Below are 25,958 nucleotides of genomic sequence, written 5' to 3'. Positions count from 1 at the left end.
ATAGCCAGGTGTAGTGGTGGTAAGGATTCACTCCACAGTGCTGAAAAGAAAGCTCTGCTGTTGGGGCAGCTTTATGTCGGCCTTAACAGCTTTATGTCGGCTCTACCAGCTTTATGTCGGCCCTAACAGCATTATGTAGGCCCTAACAGCTTTATGTAGGCCCTAACAGCATTATGTAGGCCCTGACAGTTTTATGTAGGCCCTAACAGCTTTATGTAGGCCCTAACAGCTTTATGTAGGCCCTGACAGCATTATGTAGGCCCTGACAGTTTTATGTAGGCCCTAACAGCTTTATGTAGAACCTAACAGTTTTATGTAGGCCCTAACAGCTTTATGTAGGCCCTGACAGCTTTATGTAGGCCCTGACAGCTTTATGTAGCTATATGTAGGCCCGGACAGCTTTATGTAGGCCCTAACAGCTTTATGTAGGACCCCTGACAGCTTTAAGTAGGACCCCTGACAGCTTTATGTAGGACCCCTAACAGCTTTATGTAAGACCCCTGACAGCTTTATCTAGGCCCTGACAGCTTTTTGTAGGCCCTGACAGCTTTATGTAGGCCCTAACAGCCTTATGTAGGCCCTGACAGCTTTATGTAGGCCCTAACAGCTTTATGTAGGCCCTAACAGCTTTATGTAGGCCCTAACAGCTTTATGTAGGCCCTAACAGCCTTATGTAGGCCCTGACAGCTTTATGTAGGCCCTGACAGCTTTATGTAGGCCCTAACAGCTTCATGTAGCTTTATGTATGCCCTGACAGCTTTATGTAGGCCCTAACAGCATTATGTAGCTATATGTAGGCCCAGACTGCTTTATGTAGGCCCCAACAGCTTTATGTAGGCCCTAACAGCTTTATGTCGGCCCTAACAGCTTTATGTAGGCCCTAACAGCTTTATGTAGGACCCCTGCCAGCTTTATGTAGGCCCTAACAGCTTTATGTGGGCCCTAACAGCTTTATGTGGGCCCTAACAGCTTTATGTAGGCCCTAACAGCTTTATGTAGGCCCTAACAGCATTATGTAGCTATATGTAGGCCCAGACTGCTTTATGTAGGCCCCAACAGCTTTATGTAGGCCCTAACAGCTTTATGTAGGCCCTAACAGCATTATGTAGCTATATGTAGGCCCAGACTGCTTTATGTAGGCCCCAACAGCTTTATGTAGGCCCTAACAGCTTTATGTAGGCCCTAACAGCATTATGTAGCTATATGTAGGCCCAGACTGCTTTATGTAGGCCCCAACAGCTTTATGTCGGCCCTAACAGCTTTATGTAGGCCCTAACAGCTTTATGTAGGCCCTAACAGCTTTATGTAGGCCCTAACAGCTTTATGTAGGACCCCTGACAGCTTTATGTAGGCCCCAACAGCTTTATGTAGGCCCTAACAGCTTTATGTAGGCCCTAACAGCATTATGTAGCTATATGTAGGCCCAGACTGCTTTATGTAGGCCCCAACAGCTTTATGTAGGCCCTAACAGCTTTATGTAGGACCCTAACAGCTTTATGTCGGCCCTAACAGCTTTATGTAGGCCCTAACAGCTTTATGTAGGACCCCTAACAGCTTTATGTAGGACCCCTAACAGCTTTGACCCTGCCAGCTTTATGTAGGCCCTAACAGCTTTATGTAGTCCCTAACAGCTTTATGTAGGCCCTGACAGCTTTATGTAGGCCATGGCAGCTTTATGTAGGCCCTAACAGCTTTATGTAGAACCTAACAGCTTTATGTAGTCCCTAACAACTTTATGTAGGCCCTGACAGCTTTATGTAGAACCTGACAGCTTTATGTAGACCCTAACAGCTTTATGTAGTTCCTAACAGCTTTATGTAGGCCCTAACAGCTTTATGTAGGCCCCAACAGCTTTATGTAGGCCCTAACAGCTTTATGTAGGCCCTAACAGCATTATGTAGCTATATGTAGGCCCAGACTGCTTTATGTAGGCCCCAACAGCTTTATGTCGGCCCTAACAGCTTTATGTAGGCCCTAACAGCTTTATGTCGGCCCTAACAGCTTTATGTAGGCCCTAACAGCTTTATGTAGGACCCCTGCCAGCTTTATGTAGGCCCCAACAGCTTTATGTAGGCCCTAACAGCTTTATGTAGGCCCTAACAGCATTATGTAGCTATATGTAGGCCCAGACTGCTTTATGTAGGCCCCAACAGCTTTATGTCGGCCCTAACAGCTTTATGTAGGCCCTAACAGCTTTATGTCGGCCCTAACAGCTTTATGTAGGCCCTAACAGCTTTATGTAGGACCCCTGCCAGCTTTATGTAGGACCCCTGCCAGCTTTATGTAGGCCCTAACAGCTTTATGTAGTCCCTAACAGCTTTATGTAGGCCCTGACAGCTTTATGTAGGCCATGGCAGCTTTATGTAGGCCCTAACAGCTTTATGTAGAACCTAACAGCTTTATGTAGTCCCTAACAACTTTATGTAGGCCCTGACAGCTTTATGTAGAACCTGACAGCTTTATGTAGACCCTAACAGCTTTATGTAGTTCCTAACAGCTTTATGTAGGCCCTAACAGCTTTATGTAGGCCCCAACAGCTTTATATAGGCCCTAACAGCTTTATGTAGGCCCTAACAGCTTTATGTAGGCCCTAACAGCTTTATGTGAGCCCTAACAGCTTTATGTAGGACCCCTGCCAGCTTTATGTAGGCCCTAACAGCTTTATGTAGTCCCTAACAGTTTTATGTGGGCCCTAACAGCTTTATGTAGGCCCTAACAGCTTTATGTAGGCCCTAACAGCATTATGTAGCTATATGTAGGCCCAGACTGCTTTATGTAGGCCCCAACAGCTTTATGTAGGCCCTAACAGCTTTATGTAGGCCCTAACAGCATTATGTAGCTATATGTAGGCCCAGACTGCTTTATGTAGGCCCCAACAGCTTTATGTCGGCCCTAACAGCTTTATGTAGGCCCTAACAGCTTTATGTCGGCCCTAACAGCTTTATGTAGGCCCTAACAGCTTTATGTAGGACCCCTGCCAGCTTTATGTAGGCCCCAACAGCTTTATGTAGGCCCCAACAGCTTTATGTCGGCCCTAACAGCTTTATGTAGGCCCTAACAGCTTTATGTCGGCCCTAACAGCTTTATGTAGGCCCTAACAGCTTTATGTAGGACCCCTGCCAGCTTTATGTAGGACCCCTGCCAGCTTTATGTAGGCCCTAACAGCTTTATGTAGTCCCTAACAGCTTTATGTAGGCCCTGACAGCTTTATGTAGGCCCTGGCAGCTTTATGTAGGCCCTAACAGCTTTATGTAGTTCCTAACAGCTTTATGTAGGCCCTAACAGCTTTATGTAGGCCCCAACAGCTTTATATAGGCCCTAACAGCTTTATGTAGGCCCTAACTGCTTTATGTAGGCCCTAACAGCTTTATGTAGTCCCTAACATCTTTATGTGGGCCCTAACAGCTTTAATTAGGCCCTAACTGCTTTATGTAGGCCCTAACTGCTTTATGTAGGCCCTAACAGCTTTATGTAGTCCCTAACATCTTTATGTGGGCCCTAACAGCTTTAATTAGGCCCTAACTGCTTTATGTAGGCCCTAACAGCTTTATGTAGGCCCTACCATCTTTATGTGGGCCCTAACAGCTTTATATAGGCCCTAACAGATTTATGTAGGCCCTACCATCTTTATGTGGGCCCTAACAGCTTTAATTAGGCCCTAACTGCTTTATGTAGGCCCTAACAGCTTTATGTAGTCCCTAACAACTTTATGTAGGCCCTGACAGCTTTATGTAGGCCCTGACAGCTTTATGTAGACCCTAACAGCTTTATGTAGTTCCTAACAGCTTTATGTAGTTCCTAACAGCTTTATGTAGTTCCTAACAGCTTTATGTAGGCCCTAACAGCTTTATATAGGCCCCAACAGCTTTATATAGGCCCTAACAGCTTTATGTAGGCCCTAACATCTTTATATGGGCCCTAACAGCTTTATGTAGGCCCTAACTGCTTTATGTAGGCCCTAACAGCTTTATGTAGTCCCTAACAACTTTATGTGGGCCCTAACAGCTTTATGTAGGCCCTAACATCTTTATGTGGGCCCTAACAGCTTTATGTAGACCCTAACAGCTTTATGTAGAACCTAACAGCTTTATGTAGGTCCTAACAGCCTTATGTAGGCCCTGACAGCTTTGTGTAAGCCCTGACAGCTTTATGTAGGCCCTGACATTCTTATGTAGGCCCTGACAGCTTTATGTAGGCCCTAACAGCTTCATGTAGCTTTATGTATGCCCTGACAGCTTTATGTAGGCCCTAAAGGCATAATGTAGCTATATGTAGGCCCGGACTGGTTTATGTAGGCCCTAACAGCTTTATGTAGACCCTAACAGCTTTATGGCGGCCCTAACAGCTTTATGTAGGCCCTGCCAGTTTTATGTAGGCCATAACAGCCGTATTTAGGCCCTGACAGCTTTGTGTAAGCCCTGACAGCTTTATGTAGGCCCTGACATTCTTATGTAGGCCCTGACAGCTTTATGTAGTCACTGACTGGTTTATGTAGGCCCTAACAGCTTTTTGTAGGCCCTAACAGCTTTATGTAGGCCCTGACAGCTTTATGTAGGCCCTGACAGCTTTATGTTGGCCCTAACAGCTTTATGTAGGCCCTAACTGCTTTATGTAGGCCCTAACAGCTTTATGTAGTCCCTAACATCTTTATGTGGGCCCTAACAGCTTTAATTAGGCCCTAACTGCTTTATGTAGGCCCTAACAGCTTTATGTAGGCCCTAACAACTTTATGTGGGCCCAACAGCTTTATATAGGCCCTAACAGATTTATGTAGGCCCTAACAGCTTTATGTGGGCCCTAACAGCTTTATTAGGCCCTAACTGCTTTATGCAGGCCCTAACAGCTTTATGTAGTCCCTAACAACTTTATGTAGGCCCTGACAGCTTTATGTAGGCCCTGACAGCTTTGTGTCGGCCCTAACAGCTTTATGTAGGCCCTAACAGCTTTATGTAGGACCCCTGCCAGCTTTATGTAGGCCCCAACAGCTTTATGTAGGCCCTAACAGCTTTATGTAGGCCCTAACAGCATTATTAGCTATATGTAGGCCCAGACTGCTTTATGTAGGCCCCAACAGCTTTATGTCGGCCCTAACAGCTTTATGTAGGCCATAACAGCTTTATGTCGGCCCTAACAGCTTTATGTAGGCCCTAACAGCTTTATGTAGTCCCTAACAGCTTTATGTAGTCCCTAACAGCTTTATGTAGGCCCTGACAGCTTTATGTAGGCCCTGGCAGCTTTATGTAGGCCCTAACAGCTTTATGTAGAACCTAACAGCTTTATGTAGTCCCTAACAACTTTATGTAGGCCCTGACAGCTTTATGTAGGCCCTGACAGCTTTATGTAGACCCTAACAGCTTTATGTAGTTCCTAACAGCTTTATGTAGGCCCTAACAGCTTTATGTAGGCCCCAACAGCTTTATATAGGCCCTAACAGCTTTATGTAGGCCCTAAGCTTCATGTAGCTTTATGTGGGCCCTAACAGCTTTAATTAGGCCCTAACTGCTTTATGTAGGCCCTAACAGCTTTATGTAGTCCCTAACAACTTTATGTAGGCCCTGACAGCTTTATGTAGGCCCTGACAGCTTTATGTAGACCCTAACAGCTTTATGTAGTTCCTAACAGCTTTATGTAGTTCCTAACAGCTTTATGTAGGCCCTAACAGCTTTATGTAGGCCCCAACAGCTTTATATAGGCCCTAACAGCTTTATGTAGGCCCTAACATCTTTATGTGGGCCCTAACATCTTTATGTGGGCCCTAACAGCTTTATGTAGACCCTAACAGCTTTATGTAGAACCTAACAGCTTTATGTAGGCTCTAACAGCCTTATGTAGGCCCTGACAGCTTTGTGTAAGCCCTGACAGCTTTATGTAGGCCCTGACATTCTTATGTAGGCCCGGACTGCTTTATGTAGGCCCTAACAGCTTTATGTAGACCCTAACAGCTTTATGGCGGCCCTAACAGCTTTATGTAGGCCCTAACTGCTTTATGTAGGACCCCTGCCAGTTTTATGTAGGCCATAACAGCCGTATTTAGGCCCTGACAGCTTTGTGTAAGCCCTGACAGCTTTATGTAGGCCCTGACATTCTTATGTAGGCCCTGACAGCTTTATGTAGTCACTGACTGGTTTATGTAGGCCCTAACAGCTTTTTGTAGGCAATAACAGCTTTTTGTAGGCCCTAACAGCTTTATGTAGGCCCTGACAGCTTTATGTTGGCCCTAACAGCTTTATGTAGGCCCTAACTGCTTTATGTAGGCACTAACAGCTTTATGTAGTCCCTAACATCTTTATGTGGGCCCTAACAGCTTTAATTAGGCCCTACCTGCTTTATGTAGGCCCTAACAGCTTTATCATTTACATTACATTTAAGTCATTTAGCAGACGCTCTTATCCAGAGCGACTTACAAATTGGATGTAGGCCCTAACATCTTTATGTGGGCCCTAACAGCTTTATATAGGCCCTAACAGATTTATGTAGGCCCTAACATCTTTATGTGGGCCCTAACAGCTTTAATTAGGCCCTAATGCTTTATATAGGCCCTAACAGCTTTATGTAGTCCCTAACAACTTTATGTAGGCCCTGACAGCTTTATGTAGGCCCTGACAGCTTTATGTAGACCCTAACAGCTTTATGTAGTTCCTAACAGCATTATGTAGCTATATGTAGGCCCTGACAGCTTTATGTAGGCCCTGACAGCTTTGTGTCGGCCCTAACAGCTTTATGTAGGCCCTAACAGCTTTATGTAGTCCCTAACAACTTTATGTAGGCCCTGACAGCTTTATGTAGGCCCTGACAGCTTTATGTAGACCCTAACAGCTTTATGTAGTTCCTAACAGCATTATGTAGCTATATGTAGGCCCTAACAGCTTTATGTAGGCCCTAACAGCTTTATGTAGGACCCCTGCCAGCTTTATGTAGGCCCCAACAGCTTTATGTAGGCCCTAACAGCTTTATGTAGGCCCTAACAGCATTATGTAGCTATATGTAGGCCCAGACTGCTTTATGTAGGCCCCAACAGCTTTATGTCGGCCCTAACAGCTTTATGTAGACCCTAACAGCTTTATGTCGGCCCTAACAGCTTTATGTAGGCCCTAACAGCTTTATGTAGGACCCCTGCCAGCTTTATGTAGGACCCCTACCAGCTTTATGTAGGCCCTAACAGCTTTATGTAGTCCCTAACAGCTTTATGTAGGCCCTGACAGCTTTATGTAGGCCCTGGAAGCTTTATGTAGGCCCTAACAGCTTTATGTAGAACCTAACAGCTTTATGTAGTCCCTAACAACTTTATGTAGGCCTTGACAGCTTTATGTAGGCCCTGACAGCTTTATGTAGACCCTAACAGCTTTATGTAGTTCCTAACAGCTTTATGTAGGCCCTAACAGCTTTATGTAGGCCCCAACAGCTTTATATAGGCCCTAACAGCTTTATGTAGGCCCTAACATCTTTATGTAGTCCCTAACAGCTTTATGTAGACCCTAACAGCTTTATGTCGGCCCTAACAGCTTTATGTAGGCCCTAACAGCTTTATGTAGGACCCCTGCCAGCTTTATGTAGGACCCCTACCAGCTTTATGTAGGCCCTAACAGCTTTATGTAGTCCCTAACAGCTTTATGTAGGCCCTAACAGCTTTATGTAGGCCCCAACAGCTTTATGTAGGCCCTAACAGCTTTATGTAGGCCCTAATGTCTTTATGTAGGCCCTGACAGCTTTACGGCACCGCTTACCTCCAGGCTCTGATCAGGCCCTACACCCAAGCTAGGGCACTGCGTTCATCCACCTCTGGCCTTTTAATCGCCTCCCTACCATTGAGGAAGTACAGTTCCCGCTCAGCCCAGTCAAAACTGTTCGCTGCTCTGGCCCCCCAATGGTGGAACAAACTCCCTCACGACGCCAGGACAGCGGAGTCAATCACCACCTTCCGGAGACACCTGAAACCCCACCCTTCAAGGAATACCTAGGATAGGATAAGTAATCCTTCTCACCACCCCCCCCCCTTAATGATTTAGATGCACTATTGTAAAGTGGCTGTTCCACTGGATGTCAGAAGGTGAATTCACCAATTTGTAAGTCGCTCTGGATAAGACAGCTTTATGTAGGCACTAGCAGCTTTATGTAGGCCCTGACAGCTTTATGTAGGCCCTGACAGCTTTATGTAGGCCCTAACAGCTTTATGTAGACCCTGACCAGGTGAGTCCAACTTTCCCCTTGATTCACCTGGTCATTCTGTTTCAGCTTTCACCTGGATTCACCTGCTCAGTCTGTGTCAGGGAAAATGCAGGTGTTCCTAATGTTTTGTACACACACTGTATATTGTAATGTTATATATATATATTTACGAGTGTATTTATTGTAATGCATCATATCTTGAGGAGTATATATTATATTGTAGTATATTGCAGAGTTTATATTGAGGAGTATATATTTGAAGAGTATATACTTAATATTTATTGAGTATATTTTGAGTTGTATAAATTGTAATTGAGTATATATTGAATATATATTCAGGAGTATATATTTGATGATTATATATTGTGATTGAGTATATATTAACTATATATCTGTCACGTTCTGACCTTTATTTCCTTTGTTTTGTCATTATCTAGTGTGGTCAGGGCGTGAGTTGGGGTGGGCAGTCTATGTTTGTTTTTCTATGATTTTGGGGGTTTCTATGTTTCGGCCTCGTATGGTTCTTAATCAGAGGCAGGTGTGATTAGTTGTCTCTGATTGAGAATCATACTTAGGTAGCCTGGGTTACACTGTTTGTTTGTGGGTGATTGTCTATGTTAGTTGCTTGTGTCAGCACAGTTCTCATTATAGCTTCACGGTCGTTATTTCGTTTATTGTTTTGTGTAGTTTGTATTCAGTAATCAGTGCTTTCTTTTATTAAAAAAATCATAATGATCACATACCACGCTGCATTTTGGTCCGCTTCATACGACGATCGTGACAATATCCAGGAGTATATGCTGTATGCTACGTCTTGCTTGTCCTATGTTGCTCTGTCTGTATGCTATGTCTTGCTTGTCCTATGTTGCTATGTCTTGCTTGTTCTATGTTGCTATTGTCTATATTGTAATTGTTTTTAATAACCTGCCCAGGGACTGCGGTTGAAAATTAGCCGGCTGGCTAAAACCGGCACTTTTACTGAAACGCTGATTAATGTGCACTGTCCCTGTAAAAATAAAAATATACTCAAACTCAAACTATATATTGTAATTGAGTATATATTGAATATATATTCAGGAGTATATATTGACTATATATCCAGGAGTATATATTGCGGTGTAGTATATATTGAATATATATTCAGGAGTATATATTGCAGTGTAGTATATATTGAGTATATATTCAGGAGTATATATTGCAGTGTAGTATATATTGACTATATATCCAGGAGTATATATTGTAACTGAGTATATATTGAATATATATTCAGGAGTGTATATTGACTATATATTATTGAGTATATATTGTAATTGAGTATATATTGAATATATATTCAGGAGTATATATTGACTATATATTCTTGAGTATATATTGAATATATATTCAGGAGTATATATTGCAGTGTAGTTTATATTGAGTATATATTCAGGAGTATATAGTGAGTATATATTCAGGAGTATATATTGAGTATATATTCAGGAGTATATATTGACTATATATCCATGAGTATATATTGCAGTGTAGTATATATTGAGTATATATTCAGGAGTATATATTGAGTATATATTGCAGTGTAGTATATATTGACTATATATTCAGGAGTATATATTGCAGTGTAGTTTATATTGAGTATATATTCAGGAGTATATATTGCAGTGTAGTATATATTGACTATATATTCAGGAGTATATATTGAGTATATATTCAGGAGTAAATATTGCAGTGTAGTATATTCAGGAGTATATATTGCAGTGTAGTATATATTGAGTATATATTCAGGAGTATATATTGCAGTGTAGTATATATTGAGTATATATTCAGGAGTAAATATTGCAGTGTAGTATATATTGAGTATATATTGCAGTGTAGTATATATTGACTATATATCCATGAGTATATATTGCAGTGTAGTATATATTGAGTATATATTCAGGAGTATATATTGCAGTGTAGTATATATTGACTATATATCCAGGAGTATATATTGAGTATATATTCAGGAGTATATATTGCAGTGTAGTATATATTGACTATATATCCATGAGTATATATTGCAGTGTAGTATATATTGAGTATATATTCAGGAGTATATATTGCAGTGTAGTATATATTGACTATATATGCAGGAGTATATATTGAGTATATATTCAGGAGTATATATTGAGTATATATTCAGGAGTATATATTGAGTATATATTCAGGAGTATATATTGCAGTGTAGTATATATTGACTATATATCCATGAGTATATATTGCAGTGTAGTATATATTGACTATATATTCAGGAGTATATATTGCAGTGTAGTTTATATTGACTATATATTCAGGAGTATATATTGAGTATATATTCAGGAGTAAATATTGCAGTGTAGTATATTCAGGAGTATATATTGCAGTGTAGTATATATTGAGTATATATTCAGGAGTATATATTGCAGTGTAGTATATATTGAGTATATATTGCAGTGTAGTATATATTGAGTATATATTCGGGAGTATATAATGCAGTGTAGTATATATTGAGTATATATTCAGGAGTATATATTGAGGATATATTCAGGAGTAAATATTGCAGTGTAGTTTATATTGAGTATATATTCAGGAGTATATATTGCAGTGTAGTATATATTGACTATATATTCAGGAGTATATATTGAGTATATATTCAGGAGTAAATATTGCAGTGTAGTATATTCAGGAGTATATATTGCAGTGTAGTATATATTGAGTATATATTCAGGAGTATATATTGCAGTGTAGTATATATTGAGTATATATTGCAGTGTAGTATATATTGAGTATATATTCAGGAGTAAATATTGCAGTGTAGTATATTCAGGAGTATATATTGCAGGGTAGTATATATTGAGTATATATTCAGGAGTATATATTGAGTATATATTCAGGAGTATATATTGAGTATATATATTGCAGTGTAGTATATATTGAGTATATATTCAGGAGTATATATTGCAGTGTAGTATATATTGAGTATATATTCAGGAGTATATATTGCAGTGTAGTATATATTGAGTATATATTCAGGAGTATATATTGCAGTGTAGTATATATTGAGTATATATTCAGGAGTATATATTGCAGTGTAGTATATATTGAATATATATTCAGGAGTATATATTGCAGTGTAGTATATATTGAGTGCATTCGGACGCATTGACTTTTTCCACACTTTGTTACATTACAGATTAAATTTAAAAACAATCCTCAGCAACACAATGTTACATTACAGTCTCATTCCAAAATGGATTAATTTTAAAACAATCCTCAGCAATTTACACAGTACCCACAAAGTGAAAACAGGCTTTGAGAATATTTGGTTATTGTTGAAACAACAGAAATACCTTATTTACATAAGTATTCATCATAATAACTGTCATATCTCATCATAATACCTGTCATACCTCATCATAATAACTGCCATACCTCATCATAATAACTGCCATACCTCATCATAATAACTGTCATACCTCATCATAATAACTGTCATACCTCATCATAATAACTGTCATACCTCATCACAATAACTGTCATACCTCATCATAATAACTGCTATACCTCATCATAATAACTGCCATACCTCATCATAATAACTGTCATAGCTCATCATAATAACTGTCATACCTCATCATAATAACTGTCATACCTCATCACAATAACTGTCATACCTCATCATAATAACTGTCATACCTCATCACAATAACTGTCATACCTCATCATAATAACTGTTATATTTACATAAGTATTCATCATAATAACTGTCATACCTCATCATAATAACTGTTATATTCACATAAGTATTCATCATAATAACTGTCATACCTCATCATAATACCTGCCATACCTCATCATAATAACTGTCATACCTCATCACAATAACTGTCATATCTCATCACAATAACTGTCATATCTCATCATAATACCTGCCATACCTCATCATAATAACTGCCATATCTCATCACAATAACTGTCATATCTCATCACAATAACTGTCATATCTCATCACAATAACTGTCATATCTCATCATAATATCTGTCATACCTCATCATAATAACTGCCATATCTCATCACAATAACTGACATATCTCATCACAATAACTGTCATACCTCATCATAATAACTGTCATACCTCATCATAATAACTGCCATACCTCATCATAATAACTGTCATACCTCATCATAATAACTGTCATACCTCATCATAATAACTGTCATACCTCATCATAATAACTGTCATACCTCATCATAATAACTATCATACCTCATCATAATAACTGTCATACCTCATCATAATAACTGTCATACCTCATCATAATAACTGTCATACCTCATCATAATAACTGTCATACCTCATCATAATAACTGTCATAGTTCATCATAATAACTGTCATACCTCATCACAATAACTGTCACACCTCATCATAATAACTGTCATACCTCATCATAATAACTGTCATAGTTCATCATAATAACTGTCATACCTCATCATAATAACTGTCATACCTCATCATAATAACTGCCATACCTCATCATAATAACTGTCATAGCTCATCATAATAACTGCCATACCTCATCATAATAACTGCCATACCTCATCATAATAACTGTCATACCTCATCACAATAACTGTTATATTTACATAAGTATTCAGATCCTTTGCTGTGAGACTGAAAATTAAACTCAGGTGCATCCTGTTTCCAATGATCATCCTTGAGATGTTTCTACTACTTGATTACAGTCCACCTGTGGTAAAGTCAATTTACCTGTCTATATACAGTGGGGCAAAAAGTATTTAGTCAGCCACCAATTGTGCAACTTCTCCCACTTAAAAATATGAGAGGCCTGTAATTTTCATCATAGGTACACTTCAACTATGACAGACAAAATGAGGGAAAAAAATCCAGAATATCACATTGTAGGATTTTTTATGAATTTATTTGCAAATTATGGTGGAAAATAAGTATAGCCTGCGTCTGTAATGGGTCTGCAGTCAAACGACCACCCCTCATCACTGTCAAGCGCTCCCTAAAACACTTCAGCGAGCAGGGCCTTTCTAATCGGCCAGGGTATCCTGGAAGAATAATGACCTCTTTCCAACAGTAGCATTGAATAGTCCCCGCGATATGCAACTGTTCAGGGAAGTTAGCAACCAATATACCCAGGCAGTTAGGTAGGCAAAGGCTAGCTTTTTCAAACAGAAATTTGCATCCTGTAGCACAAACTCGAAAAAGTTCTGGGACACTGTAAAGTCCATGGAGAATAAGAGGACCTCCTCCCAGCTGCCCACTGAACTGAGGATAGGAAACACTGTCACCACCGATAAATCCATGATAATTTAGAATATCAATAAGCATTTTTCTACGGCTGGCCATGCTTTTCATCGCTACCATAGTCAACAGTTCCGCACCCCCCACAGCATCTTGCCCAAGCCTCCCCATTTCTCAGACGACACCATTCTGTATACTTCCTGCATTTCTTTGGACACCGTGTTGCCTAACTTCTAGATGAGCTTCAATGCCATACAAATCTCCTTCCGTGGCCTCCAACTACTCTTATATGCAAGTAAAACTAAATGCATGCTCTTCAACTGATCGCTGCCCGCACCTGAACGCCCGTCTAGCATCGCTCTGTACGGTTCTGACCTAGAAAATGTGAACAACAGCAAATACCTAGGTGTCTGGTTAGGCTGTAAACTCTCCTTCCAGACTCATATTAAGCATCTCCAATCCAAAATTAAATCTAGAATCGGCTTCCTATTTCGCAACAAAGCATCCTTCACTCATGCTGCCAAACAAACCCTAGTAAAATTGACTATCCTGCTGATCTTTGACTTCGGCGATGTCATTTACAAAACAGTCTCCAACACTCTACTCAGCAAATTGGATGCAGTCTATCACAGTGCTATCCGTTTTGTCACCAATGCCCCATATACTACCCACCATTGCGACCTGCATGCTCTCGTTGGCTGGCCCTTCATTTTCGTTGCCAAACCCACTGACTCCAGGTCATCTATAAGTTTTTGCTAGGTAAAGCCCTGCCTTATCTCAGCTCACTGGTCACCATAGCAACACCCACCCATTGCATGTGCTCCAGCAGGAATATTTCACTGGTCATCCCCAAAGCCAATTCCTCATTTGGTCGCCTTTCCTTCCAGTTCTCTGCTGTCAATGACTGGAATGAATTAAAAATCTTTAAAAAACAAAAATCTCCACTAAAGCTGGAGACCCATATCTCCCTCACTAACTTTAAGCATCAGCTGCCTTTTTATTATGGCGTATTGTTTGTAGATTGATGAGGAAAAAAACAGTTGAATCAATTTTAGAATAAGGCTCTAACCTAACAAAATGTGGAAAAAGGCAAGGGGTCTGACTACTTTCCAAATGCACTGTACATTGTAATGTAGTATATTGGGGAGTATATATTTAAGCACTAAGGCCCAAGGATGTGTGGTATATGGCCAATATACCACAGCTAAGGGATGTTCTTATGAAACACGGAGTGCCTGGACACAGCCCTTAGCTGTGTTATATTGGCCATATTTGACATGTATAATGAGGTGTATATATTGTAATATAGTTTATTCGGGAGGTTGTATCGGAGAGTATATACGGTAATGTAGTATTTTGAGGAGTCTATATTGTAATGTAGTATATTGAGAAGTACATATTTTAATGTAGTATATTGAGGAGTATATATTGTAGTATATTGAGGAGTATACATTTTAATAAAGTATATTGAGGAGAATATATTGTAATGTAGTATATTGAGAAGTATATATTGTAATGTAGTATATTGAGGAATATATATTGTAATGTAGTATATTGAGGACTATAAATTGTAATGTAGTATATTGAGAAGTATATATTGTAATGTAGTATATTGAGGATTATAAATTGTAATGTAGTATATTGAGGAGTCTATATTGTAATGTAGTATATTGAGAAGTATATACTTTAATGTAGTATATTGAAGGGTATATATAGCAATGTAGTATATTGAGGAGTAAATATTGTAATGTAATATATTGAGGAATATCTATTGTAATGTAGTATATTGAGAAGTATATATTGTAATGTAGTATTTTGAGGAGTATATATTGTGTTGTAGTATATTGAGGATTATACATTGTAGTATATATTGTAATGTAAAATTTCCTGAGTACCTCTTCTTGGTCTCCTGGGGAACGATGGCTTTGGCCAGCATGTTCTTATACAGCTCAGACTTCAGATACCTGGGGTAGGAGTCCTAGAAGTCAGAGGTTAGAGGTTAGATACCTAGGGTAGGAGTCCTAGAGGTTAGAGGTTAGATTCCTGGGGTAGGAGTACTAGAGGTTAGAGGTTAGATTCCTGGGGTAGGAGTACTAGAGGTTAGAGGTTAGATACCTGGGATAGGAGTACAAGAGGTTAGAGGTCAGATACCTGGGGTAGGTGTACTAGAGAGGTTACGGTTTACCGTTCAGGGGTTAGAGGTCAGGGTTCAGGTGTTTGAGGTCATGGGTTACCTTCTTCATGAGGAAGTAGATGTGCATCTGGGCGTCGTCCATAATGAAGCGATGAGGTCGTTTGATTCCCTCCAGTGTTCTCTCCATGGTCTTACTATCGATGTTCACCCAGCGAGCTGCCCCAGGGGCCAGAAAGTTCCTACACACACACACAGATCATAATACCACATACTCAGATCACAGTACCACATAACTCAGTCATAGTACCACATCACTAAGTCATGGTACCAATTCACTCAGTACCACATCACTCAGTACCACATAACTCAGTCATAATACCACATCACTCAGTAATAATACCACATCACTCAGTACCACATCACTCAGTACCACATCACTCAGTACCACATCACTCAGTACCACATCACTCAGTACCACATCACTCAGTACCACATCACTCAGTCATAATACCACATCACAGTACCACATCTCTCATACCACATCACTCAGTAATACCACATCACTCAGTACCACATCACTCAGTAATAATACCACATCACTCAGTCATAATACCACATCACTCAGTCATAATACCACATCACTCAGTACCACATCACTCAGTCATAATACCACATCACTCAGTACCACATCACTCAGTACCACATCACTCAGTACCACATCACTCAGTAATAATACCACATCACTCAGTCATAATACCACATATCAGATCACAGTACCACATCACTCAGTCATAGTACCACATCACTAAGTCAGTACCACATCACTCAGTACCACATCACTCAGTCATAATACCACATCACTCAGTACCACATCACTCAGTACCACATCACTCAGTACCACATCACTCAGTACCACATCACTCAGTCATAATACCACATCACTCAGTCATAATACCACATCACTCAGTACCACATCACTCAGTACCACATCACTCAGTCATAATACCACATCACTCAGTACCACATCACTCAGTCATAATACCACATCACTCAGTACCACATCACTCAGTAATAGTACCACATCACTCAGTAATAATACCACATCACTCAGTCATAATACCACATCACTCAGTACCACATCACTCAGTCATAATACCACATCACTCAGTCATAATACCACATCACTCAGTACCACATCACTCAGTCATAATACAACATCACTCAGTACCATATCACTCAGTACCACATCACTCAGTACCACATCACTCAGTCATAATACCACATCACTCAGTACCATATCACTCAGTCATAATACCACATCACTCAGTACCACATCACTCAGTCATAATACCACATCACTCAGTACCACATACCAGTATCACATCAGTCATAATACCACATCACTCAGTACCACATCACTCAGTCATAATACCACATCACTCAGTCATAATACCACATCACTCAGTCATAATACCACATCACTCAGTCATAGTACCACATCACTCAGTAATAATACCACATCACTCAGTCATAATGCCACATCACTCAGTACCACATCACTCAGTTATAATACCACATCACTCAGTCATAATACCACATCACTCAGTCATAATACCACATCACTCAGTCATAGTACCACATCACTCAGTCATAATACCACATCACTCAGTCATAATGCCACATCACTCAGTCATAATACCACATCACTCAGTCATAATACCACATCACTCAGTCATAATACCACATCACTCAGTACCACATCACTCAGTACCACATCACTCAGTCATAATACCACATCACTCAGTCATAATACCACATCACTCAGTAATAATACCACATCACTCAGTCATAATACCACATCACTCAGTACCACATCACTCAGTCATAATGACACATCACTCAGTCATAGTACCACATCACTCAGTCATAATACAACATCACTCAGTAATAATACCACATCACTCATCATAATACCACATCACTCAGTCATAATACCACATCACTCAGTACCACATCACTCAGTCATAATACCACATCACTCAGTACCACATCACTCAGTCATAATACCACATCACTCAGTCATCAGTACCACATCACTCAGTCATAATACCACATCACTCAGTCATAATACCACATCACTCAGTCATAATACCACATCACTCAGTCATAATACCACATCACTCAGTACCACATCACTCAGTACCACATCACTCAGTCATAATACCACATCAATCATAGTACCACATCACTCAGTACCACATCACTCAGTACCACATCACTCAGTCATAATACCACATCACTCAGTACCACATCACCACATCATCAATACCACATCACTCAGTACCACATCACTCAGTACCACATCACTCAGTTATAATACCACATCACTCAGTCATAATGCCACATCACTCAGTCATAATACCACATCACTCAGTCATAATACCACATCACTCAGTAATAATACCACATCACTCAGTAATAATACCACATCACTCAGTCATAATGCCACATCACTCAGTCATAATACCACATCACTCAGTCATAATACCACATCACTCAGTAATAATACCACATCACTCAGTCATAATACCACATCACTCAGTACCACATCACTCAGTAGCACATCACTCAGTAATAATACCACATCACTCAGTACCACGTCACTCAGTACCACATCACTCAGTCATAATACCACATCACTCAGTCATAATACCACATCACTCAGTCATAATACCACATCCCTCAGTACCACGTCACTCAGTGATAATACCACATCACTCAGTACCACATCACTCAGTACCACATCACTCATAATACCACATCACTCAGTACCACATCACTCAGTCATAATACCACATCACTCAGTCATAGTACCACATCACTCAGTCATAATACCACATCACTCAGTCATAATACCACATCACTCAGTCATAATACCACATCACTCAGTCATAATACCACATCACTCAGTAATAATACCACATCACTCAGTACCACATCACTCAGTACCACATCACTCAGTACCACATCACTCAGTCATAATACCACATCCCTCAGTACCACATCACTCAGTGATAATACCACATCACTCAGTAATAATACCACATCACTCAGTCATAATACCACATCACTCAGTCATAATACCACATCACTCAGTCATAATACCACATCACTCAGTACCACATCACTCAGTACCACATCACTCAGTACCACATCACTCAGTTATAATACCACATCACTCAGTCATAATGCCACATCACTCAGTCATAATACCACATCACTCAGTACCACATCACTCAGTCATAATACCACATCACTCAGTCATAATACCACATCACTCAGTAATAATACCACATCACTCAGTCATAATACCACATCACTCAGTACCACATCACTCAGTCATAATACCACATCACTCAGTAATAATACCACATCACTCAGTACCACATCACTCAATACCACATCACTCAGTCATAATACCACATCACTCAGTAATAATACCACATCACTCAGTCATAATACCACATCACTCAGTAATAATACCACATCACTCAGTGATAATACCACATCACTCAGTACCACATCACTCAGTACCACATCACTCAGTACCACATCACTCAGTGATAATACCACATCACTCAGTCATAATACCACATCACTCAGTACCACATAATACCACATCACTCAGTCATAATACCACATCACTCAGTACCACATCACTCAGTTATAATACCACATCACTCAGTACCATCACTCAGTACCACATCACTCAGTCATAATACCACATCACTCAGTACCACATCACTCAGTACCACATCACTCAGTTATAATACCACATCACTCAGTCATAATACCACATCACTCAGTACCACATCACTCAGTACCACATCACTCAGTACCACATCACTCAGTCATAATACCACATCACTCAGTCATAATACCACATCACTCAGTCATAATAACACATCACTCAGTACCACATCACTCAGTACCACATCACAGTCAGTACCACATCACTCAGTCATAATACCATCATCACTCAGTACCACATCACTCAGTTATAATACCACATCACTCAGTCATAATGACACATACCACATCACTCAGTACCACATCACTCAGTACCACATCACTCAGTACCACATCACTCAGTCATAATACCACATCACTCAGTACCACATCACTCAGTCATAATACCACATCACTCAGTACCATACTCAGTACCACATCACTCAGTACCACATCACTCAGTCATAATACCACATCACTCAGTAATAATACCACATCACTCAGTTATAATACCACATCACTCAGTACCACATCACTCAGTTATAATACCACATCACTCAGTAATAATACCACATCACTCAGTCATAATACCACATCACTCAGTAATAATACCACATCACTCAGTCATAATACCACATCACTCAGTAATAGTACCACATCACTCAGTTATAATACCACATCACTCAGTACCACATCACTCAGTTATAATACCACATCACTCAGTATCACTCAGTCATAATCACTCAGTCATAATACCACATCACTCAGTACCACATCACTCAGTCATAATACCACATCACTCAGTCATAATACCACATCACTCAGTCATAATACCACATCACTCAGTACCACATCAGTACCACATCACTCAGTCATAATACCACATCACTCAGTCATAATACCACATCACTCAGTCATAATACCACATCACTCAGTACCACATCACTCAGTACCACATCACTCAGTACCACATCACTCAGTCATAATACCACATCACTCAGTACCACATCACTCAGTCATAGTACCACATCACTCAGTACCACATCACTCAGTCATCACTCATACCACATCACTCAGTCATAATACCACATCACAGTCATAATACCACATCACTCAGTTATAATACCACATCACTCAGTACCACATCACTCAGTTATAATACCACATCACTCAGTACCACATCACTCAGTAATAATACCACATCACTCAGTACCACGTCACTCAGTCATAATACCACATCACTCAGTACACATCATCAGTCATAATACCACATCACTCAGTTATAATACCACATCACTCAGTACCACATCACTCAGTTATAATACCACATCACTCAGTACCACGTCACTCAGTCATAATACCACATCACTCAGTACCACATCACTCAGTCATAATACCACATCACTCAGTCATAATACCACATCACTCAGTCATAATACCACATCTCTCAGTACCACATCCCTCAGTACCACATCACTCAGTCATAATACCACATCACTCAGTCATAATACCACATCACTCAGTCATAATACCACATCACTCAGTAATAATACCACATCACTCAGTCATCAATACCACATCACTCAGTCATAATACCACATCACTCAGTACCACATCACTCAGTACCACATCACTCAGTAGCACATCACTCAGTCATAATACCACATCACTCAGTACCACATCACTCAGTCATAATACCACATCACTCAGTACCACATCACTCAGTCATAATACCACATCACTCAGTCATAATACCACATCACTCAGTCATAATACCACATCCCTCAGTCATAATACCACATCACTCAGTAATAATACCACATCACTCAGTACCACATCACTCAGTCATAATACCACATCACTCAGTCATAATACCACATCACTCAGTCATAATACCACATCACTCAGTAATAATACCACATCACTCAGTACCACATCACTCAGTCATAATACCACATCACTCAGTCATAATACCACATCACTCAGTAATAATACCACATCACTCAGTACCACATCACTCAGTCATAATACCACATCACTCAGTCATAATACCACATCACTCAGTCATAATACCACATCACTCAGTCATAATACCACATCACTCAGTACCACATCACTCAGTCATAATACCACATCACTCAGTACCACATCACTCAGTCATAATACCACATCACTCAGTCATAATACCACATCACTCAGTCATAATACCACATCACTCAGTCATAATACCACATCACTCAGTAATAATACCACATCACTCAGTACCACATCACTCAGTCATAATACCACATCACTCAGTCATAATACCACATCACTCAGTCATAATACCACATCACTCAGTCATAATACCACATCACTCAGTACCACATCACTCAGTCATAATACCACATCACTCAGTAATAGTACCACATCACTCAGTCATAATACCACATCACTCAGTCATAATACCACATCACTCAGTCATAATACCACATCACTCAGTCATAATACCACATCACTCAGTAATAATACCACATCACTCAGTCATACCACATCACTCAGTCATAATACCACATCACTCAGTCATAATACCACATCACTCAGTCATAATACCACATCACTCAGTCATAATACCACATCACTCAGTCATAATACCACATCACTCAGTACCACATCACTCAGTCATAATACCACATCACTCAGTCATAATACCACATCACTCAGTACCACATCACTCAGTCATAATACCACATCACTCAGTACCACATCACTCAGTCATAATACCACATCACTCAGTCATAATACCACATCACTCAGTCATAATACCACATCACTCAGTCATAATACCACATCACTCAGTCATAATACCACATCACTCAGTACCACATCACTCAGTCATAATACCACATCACTCAGTCATAATACCACATCACTCAGTCATAATACCACATCACTCAGTCATAGTACCACATCACAGTCATACCACATCACTCAGTCATAATACCACATCACTCAGTCATAATACCACATCACTCAGTACCACATCACTCAGTCATAATACCACATCACTCAGTCATAATACCACATCACTCAGTACCACATCACTCAGTACCACATCACTCAGTCATAATACCACATCACTCAGTCATAGTACCACATCACTCAGTCATAATACCACATCACTCAGTACCACATCACTCAGTCATAATACCACATCACTCAGTCATAATACCACATCACTCAGTCATAATACCACATCACTCAGTCATAATACCACATCACTCAGTCATAATACCACATCACTCAGTACCACATCACTCAGTCATAATACCACATCACTCAGTCATAATACCACATCACTCAGTCATAATACCACATCACTCAGTAATAATACCACATCACTCAGTAATAATACCACATCACTCAGTCATAATACCACATCACTCAGTCATAATACCACATCACTCAGTACCACATCACTCAGTCATAATACCACATCACTCAGTCATAATACCACATCACTCATAATACCACATCACTCAGTACCACATCACTCAGTCATAATACCACATCACTCAGTACCACATCACTCAGTCATAATACCACATCACTCAGTACCACATCACTCAGTCATAATACCACATCACTCAGTCATAATACCACATCACTCAGTCATAATACCACATCACTCAGTCATAATACCACATCACTCAGTTATAATACCACATCACTCAGTACCACATCACTCAGTCATAATACCACATCACTCAGTCATAATACCACATCACTCAGTACCACATCACTCAGTCATAATACCACATCACTCAGTCATAATACCACATCACTCAGTCATAATACCACATCACTCAGTCATAATACCACATCACTCAGTCATAATACCACATCACTCAGTCATAATACCACATCACTCAGTCATAATACCACATCACTCAGTACCACATCACTCAGTCATAATACCACATCACTCAGTCATAATACCACATCACTCAGTCATAATACCACATCACTCAGTAATAATACCACATCACTCAGTACCACATCACTCAGTCATAATACCACATCACTCAGTACCACATCACATCATAATACCACATCACTCAGTCATAACCACATCACTCAGTAATAATACCACATCACTCAGTCATAATACCACATCACTCAGTACCACATCACTCAGTCATAATACCACATCACTCAGTACCACATCACTCAGTCATAATACCACATCACTCAGTAATAATACCACATCACTCAGTCATAATACCACATCACTCAGTTATAATACCACATCACTCAGTCATAATACCACATCACTCAGTCATAATACCACATCACTCAGTACCACATCACTCAGTCATAATACCACATCACTCAGTAATAATACCACATCACTCAGTAATAATACCACATCACTCAGTCATAATACCACATCACTCAGTAATAATACCACATCACTCAGTACCACATCACTCAGTAATAGTACCACATCACTCAGTCATAATACCACATCACTCAGTCATAATACCACATCACTCAGTGTGTCATCACTCAGTCATAATACCACATCACTCAGTCATGTGTACCACATCACTCAGTGTACCACATCACTCAGTAATAATACCACATCACTCAGTGCATGTACCACATCACTCAGTACCACATCACTCAGTACCACATCACTCAGTCATAATACCACATCACTCAGTACCACATCACTGTGTCTGTGGGTGTACCACATCACAGTCATAATATCAGTCATAATACCACATCACTCAGTCATAATACCACATGTCTCAGTCATAATACCACATCACTCAGTACCTGTCACTGTCATGTCATAATGTGCACATCACTCAGTCTGTGTCCACATCACTCAGTCATAATACCACATGTGTGTGTACCACATCTGCGTCAGTCATGTACCACGTCTGTGTGTGTCATAATACCACATCACGTCTGTGTCACATCACTCAGTCATAATACCACTTGTGTGTGTGTGTGTGTGTGTGTGTGTGTGTGTGTGTGTGTGTCGTGTGCAGTCTGTGTCTGTGTCTGTGGGTGTGGGTGTGTGTGTGTGTGTGTGTGTCATGTGTACCACATGTGTCTGTGTCATAATGTGGGTCACTGTGTGTGTGTGTACCACATGTGTGTGTCATAATGTGTGTGTGTGTGTGCGTCTGTGTCTGTGGGTGTGTGTAAACCTACTTGTAAACCTCCTCTACTTTCAGGATGATCTTGGAGCTCTCTCCATGCCTCAGGTCCTCACAGGCCACCCAAAAACACAGGTTCTCCGCTGAAAGACACACACACACACACACACACACACATAATACCACATCACACACACATCACACACACACGTGACTCAGAGAAGAGCACATTGTTAACATATCATCCTGACATCAGAACAGAGATCACTACTTCACTCCGTGGATGAAGATATCTTCCTGACATCAGAACAGAGATCATAACTCCGTGGATGAAGATATCGTCCTGACATCAGAACAGAGATCACTAACCATCCGTTGGATGAAGATACCCATCATCAGAACAGAGATCACTAACATCCGTTTGGATGAAGATACCTGACATCAGAACAGAGATCACTAACCTCCGTTTGGATGAAGATATCTTCCTGACATCAGAACAGAGATCACTAACCTCCGTTTGGATGAAGATATCGTCCTGACATCAGAACAGAGATCACTAACCTCCGTTTGGATGAAGATATCTTCCTGACATCAGAACAGAGATCACTAACCTCCGTTGGATGAAGATATCGTCCTGACATCAGAACAGAGATCACTAACCTCCGTTTGGATGAAGATATCTGTCCTGACATCAGAACAGAGATCACTAACCTCCGTTTGGATGAAGATATCGTCCTGACATCAGAACAGAGATCACTGTTGTGTGAAGTGTCGTCCTGACGTCAGAACAGAGATCACTAACCTCCGTGCGTTGGATGAAGATATCGTCTGACATCAGAACAGAGATCGTGTGCTCCGTGTGGATGAAGATATCTTCCAGACATCAGAACAGAGATCACTAACCTCCGTTTGGATGAAGATATCGTCCTGACATCAGAACAGAGTCACTAACCTCCGTGTGGATGAAGATATCTGTCCTGACATCAGAACAGAGATCACTAACCTCCGTGTTGGATGAAGATGTCGTCCTGACATCAGAACAGAGATCACTGTCCGTTTGGATGAAGATGTCGTCCTGACATCAGAACAGTGTAACCTCCGTTTGGTGAAGATATCGTCCTGACATCGTGTGAGATCACTAACCTCCGTTTGGATGTGATATGTCCTGACATCAGAACAGAGATCACTAACCTCCGTGTGGTGAAGATATCGTCCTGACATCAGAACAGAGATGTCTGTGTCTCCGTTTGGATGAAGATATCGTCCTGACATCAGAACTGTGTCACTAACCTCCATTTGGATGAAGATGTCGTCCTGACATCAGAACAGAGATCACTAACCTCCGTTTGGATGAAGTATCGTCCTGACATCAGAACAGAGATCACTAACCTCCGTTTGGATGAAGATATCTTCCAGACATCAGAACAGAGATC

The 25,958-nt window shown here is 40.3% G+C and overlaps 1 protein-coding gene across 1 annotated transcript in view; it reads right to left on the bottom strand.

Annotated features, from left to right (window-relative positions):
- Positions 1–25,958, bottom strand: part of rgs11 (regulator of G protein signaling 11) — a 67,569-nt gene that overhangs the window by 5,767 nt on the left and 35,844 nt on the right. Inside the window, exons 14-16 of the mRNA XM_064954207.1 lie at positions 24,581–24,668; positions 15,687–15,825; positions 15,348–15,430 (exon numbers count right to left, since the gene is read on the bottom strand). Coding sequence (XP_064810279.1) covers positions 15,348–15,430; positions 15,687–15,825; positions 24,581–24,668 — 310 coding nt within the window. The remainder of the gene's footprint in view (positions 1–15,347; positions 15,431–15,686; positions 15,826–24,580; positions 24,669–25,958) is intronic.

Source organism: Oncorhynchus masou, chromosome 5, assembly GCF_036934945.1.
Source record: "Oncorhynchus masou masou isolate Uvic2021 chromosome 5, UVic_Omas_1.1, whole genome shotgun sequence".
Lineage (NCBI taxonomy): Eukaryota > Metazoa > Chordata > Actinopteri > Salmoniformes > Salmonidae > Oncorhynchus > Oncorhynchus masou.
This window is presented reverse-complemented; position numbering and strand designations above follow the sequence as displayed.